The 12017-nt window shown below is 37.3% G+C and overlaps 1 protein-coding gene across 3 annotated transcripts in view; it reads left to right on the plus strand.

The window, feature by feature from the left end:
- Positions 1-12017, plus strand: part of VCAN (versican) — a 121227-nt gene that overhangs the window by 37738 nt on the left and 71472 nt on the right. For 2 of the 3 annotated variants that reach the window (XM_042989570.1, XM_007079778.3), the window contains exons 6-7: positions 1394-1687; positions 8306-11305. In XM_042989570.1, coding sequence (XP_042845504.1) covers positions 1394-1687; positions 8306-11305 — 3294 coding nt within the window. The remainder of the gene's footprint in view (positions 1-1393; positions 1688-8305; positions 11306-12017) is intronic. The other variant, XM_015536519.2, reaches the window with a different exon arrangement.

Consider the following 12017-nt stretch of genomic DNA (forward strand, 5'->3'; position numbering starts at 1 on the left):
TGATATGTGTGATTTGGCCATTTTTCCCGCGACTAATTTTTCTTGTTTTAGAACGCTATCGCACACTCAGAGAGAGTAATGGCTCTATTCATTTTTAACAAATGCTTGTTACGTCTGGATTTAGTCAGGTGAGGATCCGAATCATGAGAGCTCTAGAGTCCCCGTTGTCTAATATATCACAGAATCAGAAACAGGACCCGCGGCTGCTGCAGTGATGGACTATCGATATTTTAGCTTCTTCCTCTCTGCCACATTTTATATTCCTCCTGCCTGATGGATTAGCTTAGGTATTCTCTACTTCTGCCTCTGTCTTTGAGCCACTTGTACTCAACTGTGAAAAGCATCATTTGATTTGCACTGAATTTATTTCAGCCAATTGTTTTGTTAGCTGTCCAAGTACCAATTTAACAAACTCTCACGTTTCCGGAATATTTTATTGTGACATGTTAAATTATAATGAACATATTCTCTGCCAATTGGGCCTGGTGATGAACAAAGTAAATGTTCAGCCTTTCTTTGTTAATCAATAAACAAATGTAGGAGTTTCTCAACCCTAGTTAGCACCCCTGCTAGCATGTGTAGTTATCTTTGTGAGAACTGGAAAAAGGACAGACAGATTGCAAGAGGTATTCACCATGGACAGAGTAAGTAGAAAAGAAAAAGGTGCCCCTTCCTTCAGGGGACTTTGGTCACTTTGACCAGTTGAGTGGAAGCTGATGTTGGCCTCCATTCACTCTGAGCCCCGGCTGACATAACAATCACACAGCCCCAGCAGGCCTCACATATAACAGCATTCCATCTTGCTTCTGTCTCTTCCTACCTTCAAACCTTGTAGTTTTTCTTGTTTTGTTGTTTAATTTGATAGGAGTGAATCCATTTTGATGGTAGAGATATGTGAGAAGGAAGGTCTGAGAACTACTGTTTGCTTTCAGGTTGACCAAAGTGAAATAACCTTGGTGACATTTCAATACAGTTTCCCTTTCCAGTGTGCATTGTTAAGTACATTGCAGGCTTTTTCACTGAAGAGAAAACTCATTTTCCAGATAGTAATCCAAAGAATCCATTGGAAAGGCCTGTTCATTTTAAAGAATTTATCATAACTTATTATCAAATGATTGCTTCTGTATATCCGTAGGCCATAAAAGCAGTCATCTGATAATAAAGTTAATATATATGAACTTTTCTGGTATGTGTTATTTCTTATTATACATGAATAGTACCGAAATTGGGTAATTGTTATGTTTACTGCTTTAAAGTATCAGCAGCTGCCAGTTTACCATGAAAAAAGTATTATATCCTTCTACCTCGCCCTACCCACCCATAAACTGGAAAGGAATGAATCGTAAAACTTAGAGTTTTGTTTTGTTTTGTTTTTACTCTCTTCTTATTCCAGGTGACGTGTTCCATATCACTGCTCCCAATAAATTTACCTTTGAGGAGGCTGAAGAAGAGTGTGAAAACCAGGATGCCCGGCTGGCGACAGTGGGGGAACTCCAAGCGGCTTGGAGGAATGGCTTTGACCAGTGCGATTATGGGTGGCTGTCGGATGCCAGCGTTCGCCATCCTGTGACTGTGGCCAGGGCCCAGTGTGGAGGTGGTTTACTTGGGGTGAGAACCCTGTATCGTTTTGAGAACCAGACAGGCTTCCCTCCCCCTGATAGCAGATTTGATGCCTACTGCTTTAAACGTAAGTGTTTGCTACCTTTTTAAAAATTACAGATTTTTAAAACATACTTCGAAGACATGCATTGGTGTTCAACTGATGGGAATGGATCCCATGTCTTGCCGTGTGTGCACAGAATGGAAACAGTTCAATGACTTCTGAAGGCAAATAAATGGAACAGCAGCAATATGGTTAAAACAGGAGGAAGTTTGACAAATGCTATTTTTGAAGTGATAAGGAAATGTCGAGTTAAGGTCTTAACAGTGCTTCCATTGCACCTAGAACCACAGAACACATTTCCGATTCGTTTTTTTTTTTTTTTTTAACATCAATTGCAGTCCTTAAGTGTAATTAGAATGTTGGTGCTATAATGTTGAGGCCAACTATAGCTGAGTTGAATTCTTGAATTCTGCTTCTTTTGTCTTTGGTATGTCTTTCTTTGAAATGGCGGAGAATTCAAATTTCAGTAATTGCAGGTGAGTACTTGGAACCGAGATGGATAATCATAATGCTCAATTAATTCCTAACAAGGAACCATGCTGTAAATAAAAATCTCCATTTATCTTATTTTATTTCAGGTCATGGAAATACGTGCCTTCTCATCATTAATTCTGTAGTACATATTGAAGTGCAGTATATGTTGTTCGCAAGGTGTAACATAGTCTACTTTCAGTTTGGTTTGCTACTTAAAACTGATCTTAAGTAACATTTATCCATACATGATTTACTTATTTAAAATTATCAGATGTCCTTAAGTTATTTTAGCAGTCGTAGCCACACAGTATGCTTGTAGAATTTGCTTGGTCAAACAAGCAAGTAATCTAGAGTCTCGCTGTGACTTTTACTGGTCTGTATTGTGATAGCAAAACAAAAATTTCCTAGAATTTGGGGGAGTATATTCAAAGTAGAGCCATGTCATATTGAAATATAGTGAAAGGTTTTTACTAAGTTTCCAATATATCTTGTTTTAGCTATGTGTAACTGAAATGAGTAGAAAATACACTAGCTTATTATGTAATTGGTTTCTAAAGTGAAACACACAGGCATTCTTTGTCAACCAAAAAGTCATGCTAGGATGTCTGAGTATTCCACAGAATAGACATTAGTGCAATGGAAAGGCACTGACATGTTGCTGCCTCCCTGCTAAGGGGCCTTTGCCCACATCTCCTCCCATTGACTCAACTCTCTGAGTGTGAAAGCCATGTTTTGTGTTTTGGCACGGTACAAGCTGGCTATACAAAGCCATTGAAAATACTAACTTTTGTTCCTAGACTGAAACAATAGAAAAGGTCTTCCTTAGTTATTTTTGGGGGGGTGGGGGGAGGAATTAAAACAATAATAAGGAAAGCCTATCTCTAAAAGTAGAAAGATATACATTTTTTTTAAGCCACGATCTCCTAACAGTGACTTTCAAGTAGTTCAAGCTCTCAAATCAGTTTTACATTAAGTGACTATGATTAAGAACTAAAATTGGATTGCTGTTGGGATGTTTAATTAGGGAAGAAGTGGAATTATCCAACCTGACTATCTTGTTAGATTGCATTTTCTCTTGTTTTATATAAAACTGGCAAGAGAAAACTTTTAAACAACCTTTTTTTTTTCACCCCTAGGGTAAAACTTAAACCAAAGGCTGTCTGTAGCCACAAAGAATTCATCCTGATGTGTTTTAAATTATTTATTTAAATGAGGAATTCACATGAATGTATGAAATAAGATATTTCTATTCAAATACAATAATTACCTACTAAAAATCTACATAAAATCTGAGAAAAGTTTGAAAATTCAGGTCTAGTTTCCTTTTTTTTTCCCTCTAATTCATTTGAATTCATATAACTTGGAAATATATAACTTCCAAATATCATGATTCAAATTTTGGGGTTTTTTTTTCCAAACCAAAGGGTAATCTCATCTAATACAAATCTAATCTAAGGGTTAGAGTCTTGTTTATTTCTTTCCTAAAACCTACTATATTCAAAATTGATTGGGCATATACAAAATTTAGAAAGCTTAGTCATAACATAAAAATCTTTCTTAGTCTTTCTTAAACTACATGCAGTGCCAACTGCTTCCCCAAATTGCTAAATCTTTTTTCAAGGATTCTTTTAATGTATATATTTTAAACAATGTAAAAAATACTCTCAAAATGACTTGACTGCTGTTCACTTTTCCCACACAGTTGAGGTGTGACTAAGTTTTTAGGGTAAAGTTTATAAGAGTTGTGACCTTAGCAACAGTTCCAAAAGTGATTCCAGAGATGTATAGCTGTTTGGTCAAGCAGGGGAATTTAGAAGTATAACCATATTTTTCTTGTTTGCTTTTTACCAAATGTAGATGGTGTTTTTAAGTCACTTCCTGGTGAATGAGCAATTCTAAAACCTCACTTATAATTCTATTTTCCTTTGAACATTTCTGAATAGAAATTTAACAATGGCTGATGACAAACATAATTAGAATCTGTTCATGTCAAGTTGATTTTAAAAAACCAGGAAATTAATACATTTGTGAAATAAAATTTTCCTGTGTTATTTCCCTGTGACAATTAAACTAAATTGTGCACTTTTGATTTTTTCCAAGGTTGGAGACTTAGGACTTTGAAAAATCACCCATACATCCCCAAATTTGAGTGAATCAAAGCCATTCAAGACTCATGATAATCTCTCATGTAATATCATTAATGATCTCCAAGCCAGGGAGATACAGCACGTTTCCCAGAAACACCATTCTAATATCCCATTACTATCATTCTCAGATAATTTTTCTAATTATTTAAATTCATTGCATTAGATGTTGAGCCCTTTTTTCCTTTTTAACTTGGAGACCAAAATCTAAATAACAGCCATATCTATTATTGAACACAATTGTTCATTTGTCCCTAGGCATCTTCCTCAACTGAAACAATGTCCTTGTTTTGAAATGTTAATTTCTAAGCCCCTGGATCATCTATGTGATCTTGCTTTGAACCTTCATTATTTTTTATATCCCTCTGATTAAGCTAGGGAGCTAGAAATTATGGTTTAGAGAAGGTGAAATAAATTCTCACCACTTCATATGCTACATTTTCACCTATTTGTTCACTTTTAAAAGTACCCTACCCTTCTAACCTTTCGGGTGCTTCTTATTCTCTTCATGCCCTCGATCATAATCTGATCATAGGCACCCAACTAATCTTTCCCTAAATGGTATTTTAAATATGTTTTCTGTTTATTGAACTTCAATCTGTTAGCATTCAATCACTCACTCATAAAACTTTTTAAAAATAGTTTGAATTCTAATACCACTCTTCCAACCTTTACGCTTTATTTAACAATGAACTCAGAATCAACTTATTGAATATCCACTCTATTTGTGAATTCTCATGTTTACAGTTATTCACGTATAAGACATTTTCATATAGAAGAACTAATTTGAAATTAATAATTTTCATATAATGTATGCATCCTGGGTGTGTGTTAAATCGACTATCGTGCTGCTAATAGGGACTTTATGTTTTATTGGGAAAATCTGCCTCGTGTCTTATAACAGAAGCACAAAGAAGATAGTCCATAGGACATAAAATATATAAGTACAGTGATCCAAAACATCTGTATGGCAGACAGCTGCAAAGGTTGGAAGGGAGCTTTGTGGGAAAAGAAGTATGCTGATTTCTGTTGGCTTTCTCATTAATGAAGTTGAAAGGACACTGGTAGTTTTCCAGTTCAGAGATCTCTCCATGTGAATTCTTCTGGGAGGACACTTTTGGAATAATTGGAGTTGCATTTTCACCTTTATGATAGTCATCATTAATATAGCAGCCTTTATTCTTAAGATACCTCTTTGTAGATATTTGTGGTTTTTGAAATTATTTCCTCTTCTTGAAATGGTTGAAGCAAATGGCACAGATAATCAGATATTCTGAGTTAGGATGGAAATCAGCTGTTAAACTGACGAAAAAGCCACCCAACCCCAAAGGAAGTCTGAGGTTTTCCATTCCAAATAGTAGAATTAATTAAATTATAAGCAGACTTTTAAACAGAGCTCTAAAATTATTGAAATCCCTTGTTTGTGAAAACAAAGTCACAGAAATCCTGGCTTTGTAAGGGAGATTCTCTGAGATGTAGTGCCGTTGCTTTCCCATGCTCCAGGGCTAGAGGAAGGCAACACCAAATGGTACAGTAATAATCGACAGTGATGTACAGTTTCATCTTTAAAATATGAGTCCTTCATTTTTAGAACACTATAGAAGCATTTTCATAGCATCATAGAAAGTTGCTAGCACGGAACTTGGATTGAGACATAGGACAACCTGATCCACAGGACTTCTGTTTGACCCTAATGCCATATCATCGCCTTTTAAGTTAATTTCATCAGCCACGAAAATACTCTGAGAAAAGCAAAATCAGCTCTCTTGCTGTCATTAACAATAATGCGATTAATTTTTCTCTAATAAGCAGTGTCATAAGTGTTTATGTTATGTTTCCATGGGAACTTTTTCTGCATGTATATTTTACTGTTTCCCAAAAGAAAGCTGTTATAAGACAAACATGATATTTGGCAGTAAAATGAGGTAACAGTTATGGAATTTCAGAGGATAGAGAATTGAATTAGAAGAAAAAGAGTCAACCACACTTTGGCTCCTTTAGTTGTTCATGTCAATCAAAACAGACCAAAGCCTCTTCCAGGAAATGAATATAGAAAAGGCTTTTCTTTACAGAGAGAGAGAGAGAGAGAAAGAGAGAGAGAGAGAGAGATTATTTAGTATGTTTTTGTTTAGTTTTGTTCCAACACAAAAGGGTAAATAGTGACAGACTTCGAGGAATATTTAAATGTTACCATACTGTAAATGACCAGCAAGTTTTCATTATAAAATTGGTGGATGTGAGCTTTAGAATGGGCTGCAGAATGACCACAGCTAATAACAGCTCATAGCAAACAAAAATAAAGAACATGTTATAACTCAAGTCTGATTTACAACAAAGTCACATCATTCTATCTTCAAATTTTCTAATAGACTTTAGTTTTTATAGTACTTTTAGTTTTTAGTTTTTAGGTTCACAGTGAAAGTCAGTGGAAAGTGCAGAGGTTTCCTATTTACCTCCTGCCCCCTCTGGTGCGTAGCCTCCCCCATTGTCAGCATCCCACACCAGAGTGGTACATTTGTTACAATTGATGAATGCATGTGGACTTATCATAATCAAAGTTCATAGTTTACATAAAGGCTCATCTTTTATGTTGTACATTCTGTGGGCTTGGACAAATATGTGATGACATATATTTACAATTCTAGTATCGTACACAGCAGTTTCAGTGTCCAAAGATCATTAAATTTTGACAGAGTAGATGGAGTTCAAAGATATCCACTTTGGTTTTCCCTTTGGAAAACTCCTGTTTGGGGATTATTGAGAGTGAAACACAAGGTATTACAAATACTACAGATATTACAACTCTTATCAGGGAGATAGGCAATATGCATACAACTATTTTAAATCATACAGGATGTGGCGAAATAGTGACTGAGTGTTTCCTTAGAACAGTTCCTTCTGAATTTAGTGGTGACTACTTTTTCATTTTTGAAAATCCGATTTTTTTTAAGAAACAAAAATCTTTGTGTACTAAGCCGCTGCATTTTCCCTATGTTGAAAAGGAATCTCGTCTATAACACCGTCACTTTTACACACATTTTACATTTCTTTAAACAGGACAGGCCATTCTTTGTAAATCTGGAGTTATTATAATGTAGCATTTTATGATGACATGTTACTTTTTATTGCCTGAGACCGTTCTTTCTGATGCTCGGAGTTGTTTCCAGTGATTTGTAATTACAAACCTAAAATATATCATGTGGGTACTTCACTTCCTGGTCTATGTTCGTATTTCATGCTAAAGTAAGCCTGGAACCAAGACCCTTAAGAGTTGCAAACATAGTGTGTGGAACGTAGAACAAAACACACAAGTATCAAAAATGCCAAGCAGCCTCTGCCAGAAACATCTTATTGTTTATTAGAAACAAGGCTGCACTGCAGAGTGGAAAGGAAGATGAAGACAAATGTCTCAACACCTGGAATCAAGTGAAGAGTGGTATTAAAATGTTTAATATCCTGTTTTTATGAAACCCCCCACATTATGGACGATGTAATAGTTTACATGTATCTTGGGTACATTTGATGTGGCTTTTTTGTTGTTTTGCAATCTGAGGCACTCCCTCTCCCCTGAGACACAGTGCAGCTTGAAAAGGAGGGAGAAAGATAGAGGCAGAGTACACAGGAACCCTTCAGAAGAGTAGTATTACCAAGTTTTCCCACTAGGCTTTGATTTGCTGCTGTAGTTTCCGATAAGTAACCTATCCACTGTTTCCAAACTCTACATTCATATTTTTTTGGACTTCTCTTTATCTTAAAATACATAATATTCATTTTCCCTAACCAAAAACAGTCATTCATACTTATGGGTAAAAGCAGTGATAACCCTTACGATATGAAACAAGTGATCAGTTTGTGACTATAAAATGTTCAATTGTCTGAGTTAATTTAATTATAGTTTCTAGATTCCCTTCATCACAAACGCTTTTGGGTCACCCCAAAGTACACAGCAGCACTTGACAAACACTGGACGTACAACTTTTTATTAGTGACTTGTCTAATCAACTCTTTGAAATTATTTTTCTAGCTAAACAGAATATATCAGAGGCTACAACCATCGAACTGAATATCCTTGCAGAAACTGCATCATCCAGTTTTTCTGAAGAACTACAAATGGTACCTGACAGAACAACACCAGTCATCCCTTTAATCACTGACTTACCTATAATTACAACAAAGTTCCCTCCTGTGGGAAATATAGTCAGTTTTGAACAGAAAACCACAGTTCAGTCTCAAGCTGTCACACACAGAGTAGCCACTGAATCATCCACACCTGCTGGGAGTACCAGAAAGCCTTGGGATTTGGACTACTACTCACCTTCTGCATCAGGACCACTTGGAGAGCCAGACATATCTGAAATTAGGGAAGAAGCACCCCAAAGTACAACCGTCATCCCCCGTCCTGCTCCTGATTCATGGGATGGTGTCAGGGAAGATATACAAACACGAGAATCAGTTACCCAAATTGAACAAATAGAAGTGGGTCCCTTGGTAACATCTATGGAAATCTCAAAGCACATTCCTTCCAAGGAATTGTCTGCAACTGAAACACCATTTGTATCTACAACAATGACGTTGGAATCCAAAACTGAAAAGAAAACAGTAAGCGCTATTTCTGAATCTGTGACCACAAGCCACTATGGATTCACCGTGGGAGAAGATGACAGGGAAGACAGAACATTTACAGTTAGATCTGGTCAGAGCACCTTGGTCTTGAGCCAAATACCTGAAGTTGTTACAGTGTCAAAGACATCAGAAGACACCACCTCCACTCAACTAGAGGACAGGGAGTCAGTCTCAGCCTCAACAATTATTTCACCTGTAACTCTGCCTGACAGTAATGAATCATCTACGGACAAATGGGAAGAGAAACAAACTAATGGAAGGATAACTGAAGATTTTTTTGGCCAGTATGTGTCTACTACACCTTTCCCATCACAGCATCATACAGAAGTAGAATTGTTTCCTTATTCTGGTGATAAAAGATTAGTCGAGGGAATATCCACAGTTATTTACCCCTCTCCACAAACAGAAATGGCACAAGGAAGAGAAAGAACAGGAACACTAAGTCCAGAGTTGAAAACAGATACTTACACTGATGATGAGATACAGGAAAAGATTACAAAAGATCCATTTGTAGGAAAAATAGAGGAAGACGACTTCTCTGGAATGCAGTTCTCGACCACTTCCTCAGAGCAAGTTCATCTTACAGAGTATTCAGTGGAAATGACCAAACCTTTTTATTCTCCAGCACTGACAACAACAAAGCCCCCAGAAGCAAGAGATGTGGAGGAAGACTTTATGACAACACCAGTTGAATTAGAAACAGATGGCTATCAAGAAACTACAAAGTATGATGAGGGTATTACGACAACACATTTGAGCCACAGCACTTTAAATGTGGAGGTGGTCACTATATCAAAATGGGCATGGGATGAAGATAATACAACATTGAAGCCTTTAGAGTTCACAGAACATGCAGGCCCTCCAAGATTCCCCCCTGCCTTACTCACTACTACAGAAGTGAGTGGAAATGATAAAGAAATCCCAAGTTTCACTGAAGATGGAGGAGATGAATTTACTCTTTTTCCAGATAGTACTCAAAAGCCATTAGAGGAGTTAACTGAGGAAGATACAACAGGCCATGGAAAATTCACAGTTGGATTTCAGCCAACTATGTTAACTAGTATTGCAGAAAAGCCAACTTTGAGAGATTCTACAATCAAAGAAAGAGTTCCACTTGTCACAAGCATGGAAGGCCAAGTTGTTTATGCAACTACAGAAGGAAGTGCTTTGGATGAAGGAGAATATAGGGATGTCTCTAAGCCAGTATCTACTGTCCCCCAATTTGCCCAGACTTCGGAAGTAGAAGGATTGGCATTTGTTAATTATAGTAGCACCCAAGAATCTACTACTTATGTAGACACTTCCCATACCATTCCTCTTTCTGTAATTCCCAAGACAGAATGGGGAGTGTTGGTACCTTCTGTTCCCTCAGAAGGTGAAGTTCTGGGTGCACCCTCTCAAGACATACATGTCATTGATCAGACTCATCTTGAAGCAACTCCTTCTCCTGAGAGTCTAAGAACAACAACAAAAATCATGCAGGGAACAATTCAAGAAGAATTCCCTTGGGAAGAACAGACTTCAGAGAAACCAGTTCCTACTCTCAGTTCTGCAGTTGACACAGCCAAGGAGGCAGCAACACCTTTAGATGAACAAGAGAGTGATGGGTCAGCATACACAGTCTCTGAAGACAGATTGGTGACAGGTTCTGAGAGAGTCCCAGTTTTAGAAACAACTCCAGTTGGAAAAATTGAGCATAGTATGTCTTATCCACCTGGTGCTGTCACCGAGCACAAAGCAGAAACTGATGAAGCAGTAACACTAATGCCAAGCATAGGGTCAGAGGTGTCTTTAAGTCCAGAGCCTGAACGAAAGTATGAAACAGAAAGTACTAGTCCAGGGGGATTTGTATCACCTTTCGGCACCCATGTTACCCAGCTTATAGAGGAAACCACTACCGAGAAAAGAGAGAAAACATCTCTAGATTATATGGATTTAGGCTCAGGATTATTTGAAAAGCCCAAAGCCACAGAAATACCCAAATTTTCAACAATTAAAGCCACTGTTCCAAGTGATATCACTGCCACCTTCAGTTCAGTAGAAAGACTCCACACGACTTCATCCAAGCCATCTCCAGCACCCACTGAGAAACCGTCTCTCATTGACAGGGAGCCCGGAGAAGAAACAACCAGAGACATGGTAATCATTGGAGAATCAACATCTCGTGTTCCTCCCACTACACTCGAGGATGTTGTAGTGAAGGAAACAGAAACTGATATTGATAGAGAGTATTTCACAACTTCAAGTACTCCATCTGCTACCCAGCCAACAAGACCACCCACTGTGGAAGGCAAAGAGGCCTTCAGACCTCAGGCGCTTTCCACTCCAGAACCCCCAGCAGGGACAAAATTCCACCCTGACATAAATGTTTATATTATTGAGGTCAGAGAAAACAAGACAGGTAAGTCTTTGCTTTCTAGACATACCGGTCAAGGCAATCTGCATTTTATCTTGAAAATTACTTTTGGAAAAAAAAAAAATCAACATACCAAATGCTGCCATTAGAAGATAACTGGAGTGTGAAAATTTCTGTATTTTAGCTGCATATATTTGTACAAGAATTGGAAGAATATGTTATTTGGAAGAATGTTAGATACGAGTGTGTTTTTTAAAGTTCTAAGAAGCCCTGCTTTGTCATCTAATATAACCAATCATCACTGTTACATCACTTCAGAACATGCAGAACAAAATGTTTTAATTTCAGTGTCTTTCCATGCATTACTACTCAAGTGTAGTACTAGACTGTGTTAACATTCCATCGGTCTTTATTAACCTTCAGCACTTACATTGTGGACAGCTAAAACTGTATTGGCACATGTCTAAGGCTGATAGAAAGATGTCTACAGGTTTGCTTTGCGTTTTCTCTCCCAGGATTTTGTAGGTTTGTTGTACAGCTTGTGGGGTGGGTAACAGGTCTGTAGTTTAAATGTTATTTTATGAAAGTTCAACATACTGTTAAGCTGTTGTCTCTTGGGTATTTTAATAAGGCTCTGAATATTTACAACAAATACAATCTAGCTCAGTTCTAGGAAATGCTATAATTCATTGTGTCACATATAATTTCAGATATGGATATGTCAGCATTACTTCTGCTCCTTAAAAAACAGGCTGTA

The sequence above is a fragment of the Panthera tigris genome, chromosome A1 (assembly GCF_018350195.1).
Source record: "Panthera tigris isolate Pti1 chromosome A1, P.tigris_Pti1_mat1.1, whole genome shotgun sequence".
NCBI lineage: Eukaryota > Metazoa > Chordata > Mammalia > Carnivora > Felidae > Panthera > Panthera tigris.